Raw genomic sequence first — 20,565 nt, 5'->3', positions numbered from 1 at the left:
ACGCATTGCTTATCTGGAGCAACGTGCATTGCGAAAGCTTGGATAGTTTCTCGTTCCCATCTGTTTCTAGCCCTACCTAGTACCTTCAAGTATGTATTTCCAACTAGCCCCAATAGTAGCTCTTTTGCAGTTTCCCTAGCTTGGCCTTCAAGGCTCTTCAGTTTTAGCACCAACAAGTGGAGTGGACTGCTCCTTGGTGGATTCTAACACAGCCTTTCAACGATCGCAGCAAGTTGGGAAGCAGTGTCACTAGAGTCTGATGGAGAGGCCACCAAAGTGCGACACATTGCCATTTATCTTTTGAAGCAAAAAGCTTCACTACGAGGGTCGGAGCCGAGCTTCATGTATGCCATATGCCGCGACCGAGTGACGTCACGTGCAGCGTAGGTGCAGCCGCGCAGTACTGCGCATGTGCGCCGCCTTCTCACCGCCACTACAACTGCGCGTTTCGCCTGCTCGCCCACCATTTGACCTTTCGTTGCAGCCACGTGTTGCCCGCGTCGCAGCCGGCAACCCTCCTCTCCCCATTCCTGCGGGCAGTTTTAACCACGCCGATTTCCGTCTCCTCCTCCGCCTCCGTACAGGCAGTGTGTGGACGGCCGAACGCCTCCACCGTTATCGTGGTGCTCCCAGTGCACTGTGCGCCAACTGCAACAGCCATGACGCCAAACCAAGTGTAACTGCAGCTTTTCGCTTGTACATCCAGGCTTAACCAGAGCTAGGCCACTGCCTAATTTTTTTTGGCTGCTCCTGTTGAGGTTATCTCGCCAACACCTGAACCTAGGTAGAACTTCAGCACCTACAATGCAAGAATCCAGTGTCCATAGGAACGTCCTTAGAGCAATGGGCACACTTGTCAACACTCATTTCACAGGTGCATTTGGTGGCAAAGTTATTCGATATTGATGCAGTCTCAAAATCTGCCTCACTTACACCGCAAAACGAATGCTGGTTCAGAAATGCACTGGTTTGCAGAACGTAGGCACCTTATGAAGGGCATCGCCTTGTGTTGTTTCTAGGGAGGAGTGCAGGCGCTGAAAAAAAAAAAAAAAGCGTGACTGCTACACGCGGCTTCCGGCTGCTCTGTGCTTTGTAGTCAAGGTGTAACAGGGCCAGAAGCGATGGTTGTCAGTGAGAAATCTGCACAGCAAAACAGTCAGCCAGGGTGCCAGTAATATGCAGCTAGAGGTCCCAAGTACTAAACCTTAGTAAAAGGAACTCCAGCTTTTTGCTGGTGCTTCATTCTCTGGGGTAACAACTTAGCATAACATAGTGCATTGTCGTGTCTGTCTCACTAGCAAATGTATTTATCCAAGGGAATGACCAAAATGAAAATAATGTGCATTTCCACTTGTCGACCTCAGGCTGCAACCGCAGCAGGATTCACATGTGGGGGATCACTAATTAATGAGTTAATAGTTAATCATAGTTAATAATAGAGGCTAGTGCTCACAAAAAGACACACGCAGTGTGCTTGTGCTTGCACACTGCGCTTGTTGTGTTACTTTCTTGCCTATGTCTTTTTGTGCGCACTAGCCCCTTTTATTTACTGTAAGTTTCACTTCAATTTTGGAACTGCTTGTGTTGCACTGTGCAGGAGCCGTCAAAAGTATACGGAAGGCAATATTCACGAAAAAATTTAATCATTGGCCCCCTGATTTATATATCCTCCCCTCGGGAGGATATATAAATCGTCGAACCGTTCCCTCGGGGGCGGTTCGCGGGAGTTATACCTTGCCATGCACGAAGAGTTCGTCACCCCGTCCAGGCCCCATGGGCTTCTCCCGGCTGTCGGGAGGCCCGAACGATGATGCCCTCTGGAATCGGAGCGGAGGACCCGCTGGGCAAGCTTGTCGCCTCTCGTTGTCCGGTTTGGTTCCGCGGCGGCAGGCTGGCGGCGAGAAGCCGGGCGAGCGGGGAGTTCTCCCGCGGAGGCGCTGTCGTGGTTTGCGGCGAGTAGGTCGGTAACCCACCCGACCCGTCTTGAAACATGGACCAAGGAGTCTAACATGTGCGCGAGTCAATGGGTCTCTCGAAACCCAATGGCGCAATGAAACGTGAAGGCCCCTCGCGGGCCGCGTTGCGATCCCGGACCGCACAGGGGTTCGGGCACAGCAACGGCCCGTCCCAGGCGCTCACTTGTCGCCGGGGCGGAGCGAGAGCGCACACGTTGGCACCCGAAAGATGGTGAACTATGCCCGGGCAGGACGAGGCCAGAGGAAACTCTGGTGGAGGTCCGAAGCGATTCTGACGTGCAAATCGATCGTCCGATCCGGGTATAGGGGCGAAAGACCAATCGAACCATCTAGTAGCTGGTTCCCTCCGAAGTTTCTTTCAGGATAGCTGGCGCTCGATGGGAGAGCAGTCACACCTGGTAAAGCGAATGATTAGAGGCATTGGGGTTGAAACGTCCTCAACCTATTCTCAAACTTTCAATGGGTGTACGGGAGGCCTTCTGGGTTGAGGCCTCCCGCTGCGATGAGAGTGCCAAGTGGGCCACTTTTGGTAAGCAGAACTGGCGCTGTGGGACGAACCAAACGCCGGGGTAAGGCGCCCGAGTCGGGACGCTCATGAGAACCCATGAAGGGTGTTGGTTGCTTAAGACAGCAGGACAGTGGCCATGGAAGTCGGAATCCGCTAAGGAGTGTGTAACAACTCACCTGCCAAAGCAACTAGCCCCAAAAATGGATGGCGCTCTAGCGTCGCGCCTATCCCCAGCCGTCGCTGGCAGAGTAGCACGTGGGGGTGCTAAGCCGCGACGAGTAGGAGGGCCGCAGCGGTGGGCGTTGAAGGTGTCGGGCGCGAGCCCGCCTGGAGCCGCCGCTGGTGCAGATCTTGGTGGTAGTAGCAAATGCTCAAGTGAGAACCTTGAGGACTGAAGTGGAGAAGGGTTCCATATGAACAGCAGTTGAACATGGGTCAGTCGGTCCTTAGGGAAAGGAGAAATCCTTTCAGAAGCGGGCGCGTTTGTGCAGCTCTGTCTGTCGAATCGGAGACGCCCCGCTGCAACCGAAAGGGAATCGGGTTAACAGTCCCGAACCCGGCTACGGAGATCGGTCCTTCGGGGCCCAGTGCGGCAATGCAAACCAGCTTGGAGACGCCGATGGGAGCCCCAAGAAGAGTTTTCTTTTCTCTGTAAGGAGATCGAGTCCCTGGAATGGGTTCACCCCGAGATAGGGACGGTTGCTCCGTAGAGCAGTGCGGCTCTTGCGCTGTCCGGTGCGCTCCTGTCGGCCCTTGAAAATCCGAGTGAGGGAGTGTGATTTTCGTGCCGGACCGTACCCATATCCGCAGCAGGTCTCCAAGGTGAACAGCCTCTAGTCTCTAGACCAATGTAGGTAAGGGAAGTCGGTAAAACGGATCCATAACCTTGGGAAAAGGATTGGCTCTGAGGGCTGAGCCGGTCGGGCTGGGGTCCAGAAGCAGGAATGGCACTGCACCGGGACTGGGCGAGGCTCGCTGCTGTCAAAAGCGGTGCGGCCGAGCCCGGACCAGCGTCGGGACCTTCCTGTGGAAAGCCACAGCTGTGCTTGTTCCGGTGGCTTCGTGCCCGAGGTTCTTGCTTCGGCTGGCAGAAAACAGCCAACTCAGAACTGGCACGGACCTGGGGAATCCGACTGTCTAATTAAAACAAGGCATTGCGAGGGCCGTAACGGTGCTGACGCAATGTGATTTCTGCCCAGTGCTCTGAATGTCAACATGAAGAAATTCAAAAAAGCGTGGGTAAACGGCGGGAGTAACTGTGACTCTCTTGTGGCGGTGGCAGATCACAACTCTGCTCCCGGGTGTATTGCATAAGCCCGGTTGGCCTTTCCGCGTCCGTGCTTTGGCACACGTCTGCCACGGTAACCTGGGTACCTAAAGGTATCCAGGGCCAAAGAAAAGGAACGGGGTACCTGGGTGGTAAGTCCCTACTCTGGCCCAGGACTCCTATCTGAGAGGGCACAAGCCGCACTGGGCCCAGCAAGCCCTTTGTCGTTAATTCTTGGCGCTATGGACAAAAATACAAAGACAAACCTAAGCGGCCGTCGAGCGGCGGGCACTCCGAGATTGAGAGGGTGCGATCTGAGGGAAGGGTCCTCTGGTGCAGAGGGGAGTTCTGGGGCTCCCCCTGCTTTGTGCAGCCTTTGTGGCAAGACCTTTGGTTCACAAAAAGGGTTGAGAATTCACATTGGGAAGATGCGCAAAGACGTGAAATTGAGTGCAGTTGGTGGTTCGGGGCACCACCATGATGTTACAGGAGCCTCTGGAAAAGAGGACAGAGGTTCCTTCGGGAGAGAGTTCAATGACCAACAACTCGGGGCGGGTCCTAGCGCACGAGTTGTGACTGCTTGCAGGACGCAGTCAAAGGACAAACCAATGATGACTAGGGCCAAGGCCCGGATGAGACAGGAGACTCAGACAGATCGAAATGTTGACAGCTGAGGGACCCCAGAGGCCCTAATACAACCTGGAACGGACGCAGACCAGGTCAACGCAGAAAGGGGAAAAGGGTCGTTGTCACACAGCGAGCACGACTTGCTGTGTTCGTCGATCGAGGGTAGTGGCCTCGATGCAATCCCGCGGGATGTTCCCAGCCACAGCGGGACAGAGGTGTCAGAGGCTAGGAAGGAAAGGGGGGCAGAACTCCTGGTGAAAGCACGAACTGTGTGCCCGGACCGCGCCAAACTAAATAGTCCGGGTTCCACGGTGGTTCGGCGTGCGAGTAGCCAGCGAGGGACGCCCTCTGAGTACTCCAACACACACCACTTGGGTGTGGGTGCACGAACTGCAGTCCAGGATGGCGCGAACAGAAATGATCCTGGACCCGCGGTGCGACGGCGTGCTACCCCCCCGAGTGGAACGTGTGCTCGTCTTCCAACGAGTTTATCTCGTGACCTGTTGGGCAACGCTCGGCAGGTTTTGGAAAACGCTCAGCTGGGTGCTGCTCTTGCGTTTTGCCGGGCTACCGCCCCGGTAGATGCGGATTTCGCTGCTGCTGTCCTGGTAGACGCAGTTTTGGTTGCTCCCGCACTGGTAAACACAGTTTCGCGAGTTTCGCGGGACCCGGCCCCGGTAGACGCGGTTTCTGTGGATCCAGCGGGCATCGATGGAGAGGTGTCACTCACCTCGACGCTTCGAGGGACAATCCATGCTTCCCAGCGTTGTGGCCGTGTTGCAGTTCGAAAACGGAGCTCCGTGGGGGGCGAAGTCCACTCCGCCCCTTCGTCCATTTCCTCTGCTGTCGAATCTTCGGTCTCTCGTCGTTGGTCGTCTCCGGCGGCGTCTGGATCCGGGTCGGATGCTCCATCCTCCGACAGTGATGTAGTTGTGCGAAAACATCCTGGCGCTAGGCGCATGGTAATTAGTTCAAGCAGTGTTAGTAGTTCCGGGTGCGAAGGGGATGATGTTAAACGCACTGCCGATGGTATGATGTCTGTCGCGGGTCCATCTACTGCTAGGCAGGACCAACTTGCTAGGCTGCAGAGCGTGGTGTTGAGTTCCGATTCTGACGAACCACCAGAGCTCAGCCACAACACGTGTATAGACTGCGGCAGCACATTTACAACAAGGGTAGGCCTCAGTCTTCATCGTAAACGGGCCCACCTACACGCGTACAATGCTGACATAGTGGTCAGCAAGACGAAACCGCGATGGCTTCCGGAGGAGAACTTCAGGCTGGCTTCTCGAGAAGCACAGATCCTGAAGAAGGCAAGGGAGGATAGGGTCCATGTCTACAACATGAACAAGAGGTTGCACGCGCTTTTTAGACATCGTACATTCGATAGTCTGAAGTCGCACCGGCACTAGGCTGCAGGGCGTTAGTGAAAGACCTCCTTGCCAAACCATCGGAGCCACTAACCGAGTTAGCTAGTGTCAGTTGTGACGATGAAGCTGCGGCCAGTATACCTCAGAGCGCTACCACTACCCAAACAGATCACGACCTTAATCGTGATGAACTAAGATCTTTGGTAAACAGACCATGTCCCCGACTTTTCGGGGCTGACGACCTATGGGCGATCGCAAAGCTGTACCTGGATGGACAGGATGTTCTTCGTGCATTCAACAACTACTTAAGACAATACTTCTTCCGCGACCAACCGCCCCGGCGGGCGCAACGACAGACACAACGAAAGACAAAGACGCCAAGCAAGCGAAAGAAACGGCGCATGGATTACGCCCGATTCCAAGAAGAGTTCAAGAAGTGCCAAGGGCGGTGCGCGCGAGAGGTACTAGATGGATCCAAACAGGCAAACGTGCAGGACACTTCGGCCTTTCTACACACGTGGAAAGAAATAATGGAAATGGAGCCACCGTCTCTACCTCTTGGTACTGAAGAAGAAGGAAATGTGACAGAAGTATCCCTCTTCCAGCCTGTCTCCACGAACGAGCTCAAGGCAGCAATGCCGAGGTTGAATTCGGCACCAGGACCGGACGGCTTGACAGCGAAGGATCTACGGGGGGTGCCTGTCTCGGTGCTAAAGATTACCTTGTCACTAATCATGCTTTTGGGGCGACTGCCAGTCTGCTTGAAAGGAGCTCGCACCATTTTCATCCCGAAAAAGGAGAACGCGAGCGAGCCAGGAGAATTTAGACCAATCACGGTGGCCCCCATTTTGGTGAGGCTGTTCCACAAGATTCTCGCAGCCAGACTTCAGTGCATCGTCCCATTAGATATCAAGCAGCGGGCATTCATGCCCGTGGACGGCTGCGCTGCAAACATCCATCTGTTGGCGGGCGCCATCCATGAAGCCAGACAACGATACCGTCCGCTGTTCATGGCAACTCTTGATATAGCCAAGGTGTTCGACCGGGTTACTAAAGGAGCCATCCTCGAGGGTCTCCGACACAAGGCATTGGACCAGCCTTTTTTGAGGTATATCAGAGACTTCTACGATGGTGCCGAGACAGCCCTTGCTTTTCAAGGATCAACGCAATATGTCAAGCCTACAAGGGGAGTTCGACAAGGGGACCCGCTCTCGCCCATACTATTTAACCTAGTGCTGGACGAATGGTTGTCGGGTTGCCCGCCGGAGATAGGATTCAAAAGTGGCTCTTTCGTAGTAAATGCCATGGCCTTCGCCGACGACCTCATTCTCATGGCATCAACGTCGGCAGGTCTCCAAGAGCAACTGGACGACCTGTATGCCTACCTCACACCACGAGGACTAACCATCAATGCTACCAAGAGTTTGACGGTGGATACCTCCCAGACGCAAAACAGAAAATCACCAAGATAGACGACAGCCAGCAGTTCACCATCGGCGCTGATGAGATTCCAAAGGCCACAGTAGAAACAACGTGGTGCTACCTGGGGCTGACCTTTTCGCCCCAAGGTATGACACCATCAGATATCATGGCTGAGTTGAAGCTCTGGCTGCAGTGAGTTAGTGTGGCACCTCTGAAGCCGCAGCAGCGCCTGGTGGTGCTCCGGTCCTACCTCTTGCCGCGACTTATGCACCGTGTGGTGCTTGGTCCGGCCACCTCAAAGTTATTGACGAAACTAGACAAGACGACACGAGCAGCTGTGCGACGCTGGTTGCGTTTGCCACATGACGCAACGCAGGCTATCTTTCATGCGGCCATTGACGATGGCGGACTGGGCATTTTGTCGTTCCGGGCCACGGTACCCTGTTTAACGCTCAAGCGACTGAAGGCACTGCGAGACTCAACAAACGAATCTTGTACCGTGCTGGCAGAGATGACGTACCTGACCGACAAGATTGCCAAAGTAGTAAAGATGACAACCTACAATGGAAAGGCCTTAACTTCTTGGAAGATCGTCAAAGAGTTTTGGAGGAGTCAGCTTTACACCAGCGCGGACGGTGCATCCCTCCGGGGTGCGGCAATGCCCCAGGTTCCAACACCTGGATCCGGGAGGGAACACACCTTCTCAGCGGCCACGATTTCATCAACGCCCTAAAATTCCGGTATAACGCTATGCCTGTGCTTGCCCGCACCAAACGGGGCAGGGATGTTCCCATAACTTGCTGAGCTGGATGTTCGGCCGTGGAAACACTCGGCCACGTCACTCAGATGTGTCATCGCACCGACCAAGCCCGGACCTCGCGGCACGACTCCATTGTGCGGTACATCGCAAAGCGGGCACGCGAGCTCGGCTTCGAAGTCGAGGTGGAGCCCCACTTCCTAACCAAACAGGGCACGAAAATTCCAGACCTGATCCTCAAAAGAGAGGGTCAGACGGTCCTTCTGGATGCCCAAGTGATTGGGGGATAGGGGGTAACACTTTCACAGGCCCACGACATCAAGGCCGTAAAATATGCCATTCCCGAACTGATTCAGCAACTACCAGGTAGCTCAAAACCTATCCTTTCTGCGGTGACAATATCCTACCGTGGAGTTTGGGCCGCAGCTTCAGTAAAAATTCTTAGAGACCTTGGTTTTGCACAATCGGACTTTAATATACTAACTCTCCGCTGCCTGCAAGGGGGGGGGGGGGGGGGGTTCAGGCCTTCAGACGTCACCAACAGATGACGGCCTTTAGAAGGTCCTCTTTCCTCTCTTTTACTAACCTCCGGTCCTACTGCCGGCAAACAGTAGTAATTTGACCTTCTCCTTCTCAGCGCGCGCGACGTCTCGATATGGCTATCGCAGCGCATTAGTCTTCTTGAAGGCTGCCCAGCATGATGCTTTGCGCTATGGACAACGTTCCCTGGTGGCCTTCGGAGGGGGCTAAGGCGGGAGGTGGGAAGGACCGCAAAAAAAAAATAGCCAAATGTCTCGTCTTCTAATTAGTGATGCGCATGAATGGATTAACGAGATTCCCACTGTCCCTATCTACTTTAGATTTAAAGCAATTAAGTCATTTTGATAAAGTCGCCTTCCATTTACTTTTGGCGGTGAGTGTACAGTCTGACACTGTTTCTGGCACAGTTGCATTTACCTTTAAAGTTATTCATCTATTGCTGAGACATTTGAAATTTCTGTAAATTCTAGACGTTGTCTGTCCTGTCGGCGTCACTTTGTGGTTGACAATCTGCTACCAGTACAGGCATCTGAATTCTGTTTTAAATGGCGTGCTGGAAGGCCGCTGCACCACCTGGCAGCTCCCCGGGGAGCGTGCTGCACTAGGGAACCTAACCTAAGGGAGTCTACATACCTGTCAAGCATTGCTGTTCTTTGTGGAGACTCCAAAATTGGGTTGAGCGGCCCATGTGCTTAGTGGAGTGTGTCCGCTGTTTTGATTTGGCCTTGTGTGCAGTTGCTGTGTGGACGAAGTCGCCGCAGAACATGTTGCGGCCGATGCCATCATCCACTTTGGCCACTCATGCCTGAGCATGCCATCAAGGCTGCCAACGCTGCTGGTCTTCGGACGGTCACCATGCAGCACGCAGGGACTGCTGCCGGCACTGCAGGATTTCTTCCCTGACCCGGACGCCAGGATAGTGGTGCTGTTCGACACGCAGTACGACCACAGCAGGTGTACGTGCTGCTAGTTTAACATGGTGGTCAACTAGCACCAAGGCCACAACGACAGAGCTTGTGGTTTAAAGGCCTATTTGACCAAATATAACCAACCCCTATATATATAGCCTTCATTGATTACGAGAAAGCATTTGACTCGGTGGAAACCTCAGCTGTCATGCAGGCATTGCGGAATCAGGGTGTGAAAGAGTGTTATGTGAAAATGTTGGAAGATATCTATAACGATTGCACAGCTACTATACTTCCCCATAAAGTCAGCAATTAAAAATCCAATAAGGAAGACAGGGGGACACGTGCTATTCACCTCCTGTTCACTGGAGATGTTCTTGGGCCTGGATTGGGAACAGTTGACGATTTGAGTTAATGGAGATTACGTAAGTAATGTGCAATTCGCTTATGACATTGCCTTGATGAGTCACGTAATCAATGAGTTAGACAGGCAGAGCAGAATGGTGGGGCTGAAAATTGACATGCAGAAAACCAAAGTACTGTTCAACAGCCTAGCAAGGGAACAGCAGTTCGCAGTTGGTAGAGAGGTGCTGGAAGTAGAAGAGAATATATTTACTTACGGCAGGTAGTGGCTGCTGATGCGGATCATGAGAGGGAAATAGTTACAAGAATAAGAATGGGAGCATATGGTAGGTTCTTTCGGGTCATGAATGGCAGTTTACCAGTATCCCTCAAGAGAAAAGTATACAACCTGCCGGTACTCACCTGTGGGGCAGAAACGTGGAGGCTAATAAAGAGGGTTCAGCTTGAGTTAAGGACAACGCAGCGAGCTATGGAGAGAAAATTGACCGGTAAATGTGCGTTCGTTGAGCCTCCGACTTTGTTGTTCAAATGTGCACCCAGAATGTTCACGGGATGAATAAGTGGAGCATGTAGATTACTGCCATTGTGGCTTGCTTAAAGTAAATAACATCAGTGTAGCAAACTGGGCTAGTTGGTGTGACATAGCTGAAGGATGCAGTGTGGGAACAAGACTATGGATGGAAAGATGACAGAAACGTGGGCGCTAAACATCCACTCTAGCAGCCCAGAAGTTCATCTCAGTTCTGCCACGTTCATCTTGTTTTTGTGCTGCATGCAGCAAAAAATGGTGCCTGTTTCATTTCTAGAAAAATTTGAAGCCAACATATGGTTTACTACAGGTGAAGTCTTTGCCAAGATCTCATCCGTGTTCAGGAAGGCCGTCTGCTCGGAGCTGGTCATTCCGTCAGCGCGAGAGGATGCCGACGAGGGTGACAGGAATGCTATAAGGAGGTGCTCTCGGGAAATTCCGCTTCCGGAGAACAGCATTGCTGACTACTCCGTGCTGTTCATTGGGCCTGAGAACCGAACGCTGACCAACATTGTGTTGACCTTCAACCAGAGTGTGTGCTACTCGTTTGACCCGCGTACCCAGCAGATGCGCAGGGAGAGCCTGGCTGTCAACCGTCAACTCATGCGGCGCTACTACCTCATTGAGCGTGCCAAGGACGCCACTGTGGTGGGGATCCTCGTGGGCACCCTGGGCGTGCGGAGATACCTGTCAGTGGTGGAGCACCTGAAGAGAGTGATACGGGCCGCGGGCAAGAGGCCCTATGTCCTCGCCGTAGGCAAGCTCAGTGTTGCCAAGCTCGCCAACTTCCAAGAGGTGGGCGTGTACGCGCTCATCGCCTGCCCCGAGAATGCGCTGCTGGACTGCAAGGAGTTCTTCCAGCCCATCGTGACCCCCTTCGAGCTGGAAGTGGCCCTGAACCCCCAGCGGGAGTGGAGCTCCACCTTCTCCACGGCATTCGAGGACATTCTGCCCGGTGAGTGGCCACTCCATTATCACCGTCATTTGTTAGCCCTGTAAGAGGGGGGACATTGGAAAAACATGATATTTTAGGTCAAAAACAGTGAAACATTCTTTGGTAGGCAGGGTACAAGTGAGAGAAGAAAAAAAGCCCACAGGTGCAGTGAACAACCATACAATGATGGTTGGTTTATGGGGTTTAACGTCCCAAAGCGACTGAGGCTATGAGAGACGCCGTAGTGAAGGGCTCCGGAAATTTCGACCACCTGGGGTTCTTTAACGTGCACTGACATCGCACAGTACACGGGCCTCTAGAATTTCTCCTCCAAAGAAATTCCAGCTGCCGCGGCCGGGATCGAACCCGCGTCTTTTGGGACAGCAGCCGAGCACCATAGCCACTGAGCCACCGCGGCGGCCAACCATACAATGAGAACATAAAAATAAAATGCAAAGGCAGCAATTACCAACATTAGGAGAGCAGAATGTTCCAGTTGGTGTAGCAACATATTCAAGAAAACTTTGCGCAGAATAACACAAGACGAAGGGAGAAGCACGTACACACACACGAGCGCAAACTTGCAACTGTATTTTCTGAAACGATACATCATCTTAAGAAGCAGAAAGCCATTTCTGGGCATTTCCGCTGAGTTTGAATTGTCTTGTGCCTATCACTGATTGCTATGTTTGCTGTACCAATGTGCTCCCACACGTGCTGGCGCCCTTCCTGCTTCTTGAGGCGGAGCATCTTTTCGAAGAATACAGTTGCAAGTTTGCGTTCGTGTGTGTGTATGTGTTTCTCCCTCCGTCTTGTGTTTTTCTGCGCAAAGTTTTTTTTTAATACCAACATTAGGATTTTAGGTATGCAGACAGCATTTGCCAGAGTTTAAAAGCACCTCTTGTTCAGTTGCAGTGTATGCAGGTAATGAATTCCATTCTTCAATGGCAAGAGGCAGAAATCACTTGTTGAATGCATTAGAGGATCCATGGAGTCTTGAGATGCTCATGGAGTTGAAAAGACAGTGTGATGTTCGGAGGAGAGGGAGCAGAATGGAGTCTCGAAGTGAGGGAAAGCAGTGTAGTACAATTCATGGAACGACGATGAATGGGCGAACTTGGAGACGGAATGGATGATTGAGGTAGATTTGTTGGTGAAAACTGAGGAGAAGTAAGATTTCATTGCAACACTGTGTTTGTGTGATGGATACTAAGAACCATCAGGGTTAACCGAAGAGATATGATGCCTAGACTTATTGCCTGGCATTAGATGTTTCCACAATTTGATATGATTGGAGTGAATGGTGTCCAGCAGGTTCTGGCGGTAAAAATTTCTTTTTGAGCATCCCAAAAGTCTCGTGTATTCGTGAAGACAGGGGAAATAATTTTCCCACCTTAATACACTGGCCAAATGTTTTGCTAGATGGAAAAGCCATTTCTTTCGCATTAAATGTTTTCTGAGGGCATTGGAAAACCACTGTATGCTGGCATCACCTCGATTGCATACAAGGGGCACGTATAGATCGATGAGAGATATTAACTTCTGTTTGAAAAGCAACCAGTTTTCATGAACGAGTCTTGCAGAGGAGGCCATGCGAAAGAGGTGGAGAAACTTGTCTGACGCAGTGGTAATATTTGGAATGTCCGCCTTATTATAGTTGCGAATATACTTTACTGATGGTTGACAAGTAGCGATGGGAATGGATAAGTCGAACAACAAGGTAAGATGATGGCTGAAGCTGGCAATGTATGATAATGACTGGATATATTCAGGGTCTGAAGTAAGAACGAGATCAAGAGTATTGTTGAGGCGAGTTGATGTGTCAACTTTTTGTGTAAAGTTAAAAGTAAGGGCTAAGTTCAGAAATTTCCTTGACTGGCCAGTTCGCGTGGATGAACTGAACCAATTAACTTTCGTTGAAATTTAAGCAGCGCTAACTTTTAGGACGAATATACAGAGGACATGCCAGGATGGGCGCTGTCCTGTCATGTCCTCTGTGTATTCGTCCTAAAAGTTAGCGCTGCTTAAATTTCAACGAAAGAAAATGCATAACGAACTAGCCCCGCAACGTGTTTTACTAAGTGAACCAATTAATATCAGGAAAGTTTAAATCGCCGCATAGTAAGTAAGTTGCTCAAATGTTTAGGGGGACCTTGGACCAGGACGAATTTGTCTTTAACTACGAAGTTTCTGAGAAAGCTGTACAGCTTTCCTTTGTAGCCGTATGGCTGCGCTTGGGTGGATGCCAATGAGTAATTACTACCTTATAAGTAAGTTGCATAGGGAAAACGGGTTTTTAGGCCCAGTATAACGGAGTACAGTTCATTAACAAATGAAATGTCGCATCACAGTCTGGAGCACGATAGCATGTACTGAAAGGAAGTGATGACAGCAACAACGGCGCATTGCAGTTAGTATTCGATGCTGCCCCGGCTTGGAGCACCGCAGTGGTTTTGGGGCAGTTCTGGTGCGAGTTTATCGGAGAAGCCCTTTGCCGCCGCACAGCAGTGACTGGCCGCTACTTGGCTTGGTGTTGAGTTTGCACCAGAAAAGACAAAACAGCCATGCTATCAGAAAGACTGCCTGCTATACTCGAGTAGTGACAAAGCATGCCTGTGCAAGTAGCAAAAAACGTTCGCCAACGGCACCACCTGCGGTCGACTAGCAACTGCGAGCCCGGCTAGCAGACTCAGTCTGCTTCACGTTCGCACCTGTTCGCAAAGACAAAACAGCCATGCTATCAGAAAGGCTGCCTCCTATACTCGAGTAGTGACAAAGCATGCCTGTGCAAGTAGCAAAAAACTTTCGCCAACGGCACCACCTACGGTCGACTACCAACTGCGAGCCCGGCTAGCAGACTCAGTCTGCTTCACGTTCGCACCTGTTCGCAAAGACAAAACAGCCATGCTATCAGAAAGGCTGCCTGCTATACTCGAGTAGTGACAAAGCATGCCTGTGCAAGTAGCAAAAAACTTTCGCCAACGGCACCACCTGCGGTCGACTAGCAACTGCGAGCCCGGCTAGCAGACTCAGTCTGCTTCACGTTCGCACCTGTTCGCAAAGACAAAACAGCCATGCTATCAGAAAGGCTGTCTGCGCTGCTTCCCAGCAGCCCTGGTCGTCGCTAAGCCTAGCTGGTTTCCCATCGATGCTGCAGCTTTGGAACTAGCCAGCGCCATAATAAAGGAACTACTCTAGTCACCCCTTTACTGCGAACCTGTCCCATAATAGTATAAATTTATGCTCGATTTCCACAACGCCTTCAGCAGTGGATCTATCAGACGCCAAGTGAGCTGCGGCTATAGGAAGAAATTTGCTTATACCGTAGTTATCACTTCAACCAGCACCTTGGTATTCGCCAATGATCCTCAGAAATGATACATTTCTGACGCTCACCTATCCCAGAGCTTGTTATGAACGTAAACAAACAATACTATAGCGGAAGCTAGTTCATGTTTGGTGAATATGTTTTAGCTCAGCAGCCGATCTTGCAGAGACCCGGTTGGCAATCGTCGGCAGACTGGTCTTGTCGGCGTCTTGGGCATCAAAGCATGTCACACTGCAAAGACATCTGGCCGTCTGTCGCGTTGGTGATGTTGTCAACCAAGTGTGACAGCTTGGTCTGCTACGTACACGGTCTGCCGACCGGTCGGCTGATCAAGAGAGTGGATTGAAAGCTTGGGGGCTGTCAAGTTTCAGAATAGTAGTGGGGTTTCGGTAAATGACTTTGTAGTCTTAGTGAAGTGTTACCCTCATCCACTTGCATTTCTTTTGATGACCATTTGTTCGTGCAAAAAGATGGCATTTGCATAGGGTCTTGTATAGCCCCGATTCTTGGTGAAATCTTTTTAGGACAGTTTGACAAGCGCGTTGCAGCGTGCATGGAAGAGGAAAAGCGTGTTGTGAAGTGTTTTAGGTACGTGGATGACTTTATTGTGTTTATGCATGTTAACAATGAGAGCGACAAACCACAGATTGTAAAAAGTGTTATAGAGATTTGTTCTGGCAAGCTGAGGTTCACGCGTGAAGTTCCAGTGGACGGGTGCCTCCAGTTCCTCGAGCTAAGTTTGTTCTTTGGCACTGGGCACATCTGTTGGTCGTACCAGCCGCGCACAAAAAAAGGAAATTTCAGCGTATAATTCGGCCCATTCTAAATTAGTAAAACGGGGGATTGCAAAAAGTTGCCTGCGGGGTGCTCTCGAGAAGTCCTGCCAGCATAAGACTGAGGACAGCTTGCAAGCGCAAGTGCACCGGTTGAAGAAGGCCAGTTTCCCTGAGGACACAGTGACGGCTCTGGCGGAATGCCTCCTGGAAGAAGTCAGGGCAGGTGGCCGCCCTGGCGCGGCAGCCGGAGGAAGTTGCAAAAGGCCATACCGTATGTGCACCAGCTATCGCACCGGCTGAGGAAAGCTGGAGGGAAGTGCGGTGTGGACGTCATGTTCACTGCCCCCAAAAAACTGGTGCGCATGTGCAAAGCCGTCAATGAGAAGAGGAAACCGGTCTGCACCATAAACCACGAGTGTAAGTTCGTTCCGTGCACTGCTGGCGTTGTATACCGCATACCCCTCTCCTGCGGTAGATGCTACGTGCGGTGGTCTGGACGCTGCCTAAGTGACCGGCTACGAGAGCACCGCACGCTGGTTGGCGCATTGGCGGCCATTTGGGCACGCATTGCAAGTGGTGTGTGCCGGCGTTTGATGCCACATGTGTGCTTGGTAGGGGAGGCACAAGGTTAGGCCGTGATATTTGTGAGGCTTATCACATTAACCGGGAAGGTGATAGCTGTGTCAGCACGACATCACTTGCCCTCTCCAGAAAAGAAGCAATGTATCTCCGAAGCAGTTTGCCACATTTTGATTAGTTTGTGGTCGTTTTAACCCAGTGTGCGCATCTGCCACCGAAGGGTTTTTTAAGTACCTGTTTGTGGTAGTAAATCCTCATTTGATGTTTAGCGCTTGCCCTGTCTGCTTCTCTGTCTTTGTCCTAGTTTTATGCGCTAGTCTTTTAATTAACAACGGCTGATCATCTGTGTCATCGTCAGGACTGCATTGTGTCAGGCTAGTGTGACAGGCCCTTTGCTTCCTGTGACTGCAGGGTCGCTATTCCTATTTGCTCTTTTTCCCAGGGCCACTGCGGTGGCTCAGTGGTTATGGCACTCTTGCTGACTCAAAAGGTGCAGGTTTGATCCCAGCCGCGGCGGTCAAATTTCGATGGAAACGAAATTCTAGAGGCCTGTGTACTGTGCGATGTCAGTGCACGTTAAAGAACCCCAGGTGGTCGAAATTTCGGGAACCCTCCACTACGGCGTCTCTCATGGCCTCAGTCACTTTGGGATGTTAAAGCCCATAAACTAAACCAATGTTTTTTCCCTTACCTCCCGTTGCTTTCTCATTTTGTGAGCACTTGATTGCATGTTCCATCTGGCCTGCATGGGTTTCAATCGTATTGATGAAAATGTCTATCCTCCATATTGCTGCACTTAGTTTAGACATCACTCTACCGGCGCCCCTGTGCGGTCTGTCTTTGACTTTTGTCGCGTGCCGGACTTGATCCTCTTCTGCTCGGTGCTAGGGCCTGCCGGCAGCGCTCTGCCCAGTGTGCTCGCCAGGTACTGTTTGGCCAGGGATAGAACATTCTACCGGTGTCCGTGACAATGTGTTCTAAAAGGCAGCCATAATTTCACTGGGAAAGTGCTGCCCCATTTGCAGCACTCTTGCACCATTTATGCACAGCAGGCAACTATAGCTTATTCTCGGCATACGCAACTTCTCTCTGGGGTCAGTTCAGCCACTTCTTATTGAGTCACTGTGCAAAGTTCATGACGTAGTTTTCAACAGTTAGACTGTTCTAAAAAATTTGCACTGTTGTCACTCTATGTGAGCAAAACTTTATCTGCTGTAGTACGATGACAAGTTGGGCTACAAGCAAGTTGGGTTGCATTCATTTTAGAAGAAACATGCAGCGCAGACTAAGACACACGCTTGGGCAAGTTGGCAATCCACAAGTGTAGACAGCGCAAAAAATCACAGGGCCGTTGCTCCAGAATCTGCAAAATCCTCTAGGCGGAATGGAACAGACAAGCTTAGTTCTACTGGAATTTCGTATATCCCAGGCTACAAAATGACCTCAAGGGAAGAAAAAAATGGAAGGCATTCTCTGACCTGGCCAATTCAACCGCAGACTTCCTATGGCAAAATCTCCAGCTCCTCAAGCCATGGAAGAGAAGGCAGGGAACATCACTGCAGGCAACGTTTTCCTCCCAAAGGGCGTACAACACGTTCCACCACAAGGGCCCAAGCTTGCTACTGCACCCAGCCAGTCGTTGGCTGAACTTGTAGGGATAGCCAGACAAGTATCCAGGCTGGCACCTGAAGCCGAAACCAACGGATGGGTGTCCGAAGGAGTCAATGCCGTATTACGTTGCAAGCCCCCAGTGAAAACCCAGTCTGTAAGGAAGACTATTTCGTGTGTGTGAAGGAGCCTTCTTTACGCTTGCTTCTGGCAGACAAGGAAGGCTGCCGGCACAGCGCTATGTTAGGAAAGGGCGCGAAGCAATTCTTTCGTCTTTCAGTCACGTAAAAAAAATCTCTCTTTGGCAATCTAAAGCAAAGAAAGTTTGTAAAAAAACTTCACCTTCAAGCGCTAAGAAATTCGCTCGACAAAAGTAAAGGTCTTCGTTCGCTGCAGCTACTCTTGAGTGCTAAGACCCACAGAGCGGACTGCCTGTTTTCTGAGAGTGGCACATGGCAAAGCTCTGTGGCAACATATTTAAAGGAGGTTTTAACCTTAGATGACCTGTACCATGTAAAAAATTCAGAAAAGATGTCCGATCTTTGGAAGTGCATAAGAACAAAGGCCCGCTCGTCTGATATGGAAGATCTGCGCTACTTGCTGTTGCATGACGAGCTCCTTTCGTGCACCGAAGATTGTACTGACCAGCACGATGTCGTGGCGTTCCAGAACAAGACAGGTCTTTCTGTGAGGGGTTTTTTAGAACTCTTACGAATGTATCTAACATGTACCTTTCTAACCTGGAAAAATTAAGTCTACCTGCAGAAACAAGGGGTATGCATAGGTATTGCACCTGTGCTAAGCAATCTTTTAGCACAAAAAGACAGGAAGCTTAGAAGTCAGTTCGAAGGATCAAACGCTGTGCAGTGCTTCCATCTCATACACGATTTTCTCGTCTTGAGGGACACCAGCGTTGACTTGGCAGGAATTATGCCCCAAATCCAAAGTGTTTTTGAAGAGTGCCTTCATCCGCTCAAATTAACTTGTGAATTTCCCAAAGATAATGCGATCAGGTTCCTGGACCTCAAGCTGTATTTTTTGCCTAGTCATACATGCCGGCTGTATGAACCTGATGGATATACAGCGCTAAAGATGAGGGCGAAGAGCAAACAGGATGAGTGCTCATGTTTATTGAGGAAAACACTGAATATATCCAAGCCAAGCAGCACCAAAAAACCATGTCATGACAACCCCCTACACATGCCCTGTTCAAGAAATCTAACCTCATTATCTACTAAAGCAATGGAAGGGCCACTGACACATTCTTCCCCTAATCTCATGATATATCTGGCCTCAGTGATTTCAAATGGGCATCTAAAGTAACCATCTGTGATAGATAAGGGTGGCAGCCTCCCTTACAATGCGTAACCAGATTTGACCCCCTACCAATCTCCAGTGACCTCTCATGTTCCCCTAGCCGAGCATTAATACGTCTCTGCCAGTTTGACCCACATACAATACACTTTGTCACAAGATAATGGAATTCTGTGTATCACACCCACTTTACACAGAGCATAAGCATACTCATGCTTCACCCGACAAGTGTTTCTTACCCGAACCTTTTTCGCTGTTTTGTTCTTAACCAAGCTACATATTTTCGACAACTTATTTGGTGAGTTTACCAATATCCCTCAAGAGAAAAGTCTACAGCAGCTGTATCCTACCGGTACTCACCTATGGGGCAGAAACGTGGAGGCTAACAAAGAGGGTTCAGCTTGAGTTAAGGACAACGCAGCGAGCTATGGAAAGAAAAATGATAGGTGTAACGTCAAGAGATCGGAAGCGGGCAGAGTAGGTGAGGGATCAAACGCGTGTTAATGGCATTCTAGTGGAAATCAAGAGGAAGAAATGTCTTAGGCAGGGCCTGTAATGCGAAGGCAAGATAACCGCTGGTCCTTGAGGGTAACAGAGTGGATTCCAAGAGAAGGCAAGCGTAGCAGGGGGCGGCAGAAAGTCAGGTAGGCGGATGAGATTAAGAAGCTTGCGGGGATAGGGTGGCCGCAACTGGCAAAGGACAGGGCTAATTGGAGACATTTTTGAAACAGCGCAACAAAGACAGGACGTGGAAACGGAGGGGTAAAGACAAACAGGCGCTGACTAACAACTGGGTTTATTGAAAAAAATACACAAATATATAGACAGAGTTAGGAAAGATTAGTTAGTCGCCACTATAGTCAACTCATTCCAAATGGGATGCCAGATACCCAATCTCCCGTTCGGAAAGGGCTACCGATGGGCAACTAATGCACGTTGCGCCCTTCTCACGTATAAGAAAAGCTTCAATAACTTCTCGCGTCATCTTATCACTATGGCGGAACATGATGTTGGTGTTCTTATAGTTGGGGGTGTTCTTATATAGTGTTCTTATAGACGAAATGCACATTTCGTCTATAAGAATGATGTATTTGCTTCATGTTCGAATTTTGTGTGCACTCGCCTGTTTGTGTATTTTCTCTGTATTCTAAACTTTTATTGTACTCCCCCCCCCCCCCCCCCCCCATGTAATGCCCACACGGGCCTTTAGGGTAACTGAATAAAAAACATCGAGGCGTTGGAAGATTGATTTTTAAGGCCAAAAAAGCGTGGTTATGACGTTGCGGCGTCTTGTTTTTGTGATGACGTTGTCGTCTAGTTGGCCTCACCCTTGGAAGACAGTGCTGTGTTTTGACCGTATTGGCTTGCATGCAAGCAGCGCTGCCACTCTGCACCTGTGCCTCCACGTTCGGACAGGTGGGGGACTGCACTGCCGGCTGGGAGAGGGGCCAGCACAGCCCCGCTACGATGTGTCCCTAGTGAGTGGCCGACTGCGGAGCATCGGCGTCTCCTCCGAGGAACGCCCCACCGAGAGCACCACGCTGGTCGCCAAGGAGGAGGGCAGGGTGGCTGTGCCTGGACTCCACGTCGCTGCAGCTGGTAATATACCTCTTCTGGTGTGTAGAAAACCTGGTGCCACAGAAGGCACAGTCGTTTGTCTGGTGCTTACTTGCAGCAGGCTGCCCGCCAGGTTGTGGGCAACATGCCCACCATGCAAGGGTTCCAAAGTGACATGTGGGTTATCTACGATGCACGCTAC

General features: G+C 50.8%; 1 protein-coding gene and 1 pseudogene across 2 annotated transcripts in view; both read left to right on the top strand.

The window, feature by feature from the left end:
• Dph2 (Diphthamide biosynthesis 2) overlaps window positions 1–20,565 on the top strand; it is a 37,299-nt gene that overhangs the window by 8,520 nt on the left and 8,214 nt on the right. The window contains exons 3-5 of one of the 2 annotated variants that reach the window (XM_089555698.1): window positions 9,203–9,423; window positions 10,578–11,222; window positions 20,223–20,405. In XM_089555698.1, coding sequence (XP_089411824.1) covers window positions 9,203–9,423; window positions 10,578–11,222; window positions 20,223–20,405 — 1,049 coding nt within the window. Of the gene's footprint in view, window positions 1–9,202; window positions 9,424–10,577; window positions 11,223–15,053; window positions 19,964–20,222; window positions 20,406–20,565 lie in introns of those variants that run through there. The other variant, XM_089555703.1, reaches the window with a different exon arrangement.
• Window positions 1,995–3,323, top strand: LOC149367459 (large subunit ribosomal RNA; annotated as a pseudogene).

This window comes from Amblyomma mixtum, chromosome 1 (genome assembly GCF_055824585.1).
Source record: "Amblyomma mixtum isolate Tamu chromosome 1, ASM5582458v1, whole genome shotgun sequence".
Taxonomy (NCBI): domain Eukaryota; kingdom Metazoa; phylum Arthropoda; class Arachnida; order Ixodida; family Ixodidae; genus Amblyomma; species Amblyomma mixtum.
The sequence above is the reverse complement of the archived record's forward strand: the minus strand, read 5'-3'. Positions and strand labels throughout refer to the sequence as shown.